At 25.4% G+C, this 1,462-nt stretch overlaps 1 protein-coding gene across 1 annotated transcript; it reads left to right on the top strand.

Annotated features, from left to right (window-relative positions):
- Window positions 1–209: 209 nt before the first annotated feature.
- Window positions 210–1,001, top strand: PCYB_006270 (RAD protein; the record flags this gene model as incomplete). Its single annotated transcript, XM_004228048.1, has 2 exons — window positions 210–284; window positions 414–1,001. 2 exons carry the CDS (start codon window positions 210–212, stop codon window positions 999–1,001), a joined length of 663 nt encoding a protein of 220 aa, XP_004228096.1.
- Window positions 1,002–1,462: the final 461 nt, after the last annotated feature.

The raw sequence follows: 1,462 nt of genomic DNA on the forward strand, positions 1-1,462 counted from the left end.
GGAAGTTTATATATTTTGTTTTTTTTCTAAAAAGGAAAAAAACATATTTTTTTAATTATATTAATCATTACAAAAAAGGCATAAATTTTTACTTTTCTATTCCATATAAAATTGTAAAGTTTTGTAATTTTTCTTACATTTAAAATATTAGCTTTATATTTTTTTATAATATACATAGAAATTATTTGCCTGAATCGGAATTGTCAAAAATGAATAATTTCGCGATATTCAAGATGTGCAAATCAGCTGGTCTTTCCTTCCTTCTTTTATGGATTGCGTTGTTGGTAAGATTAAGCGATTTTAATTATCGAAAAAAGAAGAATTCTTTTACAGCATAAAGAAGTAACTGTTTTAAACATACATAAAAGTACATATTTTTATTTATCATAATACCCCTTCTTTTTTTTTTGCAGAATAATATTAGCATTCCACATGGTAATGCAGCGCTGAAGTCAAATGTGGATGTATTCGCAAGACAATTATCGACGCTATCGGAAATCGTGAATCATTATTGTCCAAAAACTCAACTACAGGGTAGCAATAATAAAAATCCCGCAGTCCAGAAATATGTTTCTGAAATATATTCAGAATTAAAGGATTTAAAATTAATAAAACGTTGTCTCAATATAACATTCATGCTTAGAGATGATATAAGTACTGATCTTAGCAGATATAATTCGTTTCTTACCCTATTATATAATGATATGGAAAGAAAATTATCAAACAGCCTAAATTCAATGGCCACCAAATATGGGTTTCCAAAAAAAGATAAAGAAAAATTGTGGAAAGAATGCAAAGAAGGAATTAAAAAAGAATTTAAAGAAGTAAACGATTATTACAAAAGTATTTGTAAGGATTATGAGAATACTTTGATAATACCGGTTTTTCTTTTTAACAAAAAATTGGATAAATATATTAAATTGTGGAAAGAAGTTGCATATCGAAATGAAAAAAAATGGAATGACACTTTTGAAAAGAAAATAAGTAAAGGTAAACCCTAAAAGCAAAGTCATAATTTGACAAATAGCATTAAGCAAATGAATAATGGTACTAAAATAAATTAAAAAATGTTCTAAAAATTCTAAAGCATTACGTTTAATTGACTAAAAGTGTAAAACACTATACACATATTAATTCGGAAAGGTCTATAATTTGCTTAAAGGAAACAATATAAAAAAATTTCCTGCTATCTTTTCCAACGAAAAATGGCATAAGATTGATCATGCATTTTTGTTATCTTATATATGTTGTACATCATTTTTTTCGATAACTTACTGTCATATTATATTTCTTATCATTTTTGTTAGTACCATAAAAATATTGACCCTCTGTATTGCCTTATTTTGTTCATTTAATATATTTCAATTTTTCAAATTGTCCTCTTCATTTTTGTTAGTGTCCATAAAAATATTGACCCTCTGTATCGCCTTATTTTGTTCATTTAATATATTTCAATTTTTCA

This window comes from Plasmodium cynomolgi (assembly GCF_000321355.1).
Source record: "Plasmodium cynomolgi strain B DNA, scaffold: 0952, whole genome shotgun sequence".
NCBI lineage: Eukaryota > Apicomplexa > Aconoidasida > Haemosporida > Plasmodiidae > Plasmodium > Plasmodium cynomolgi.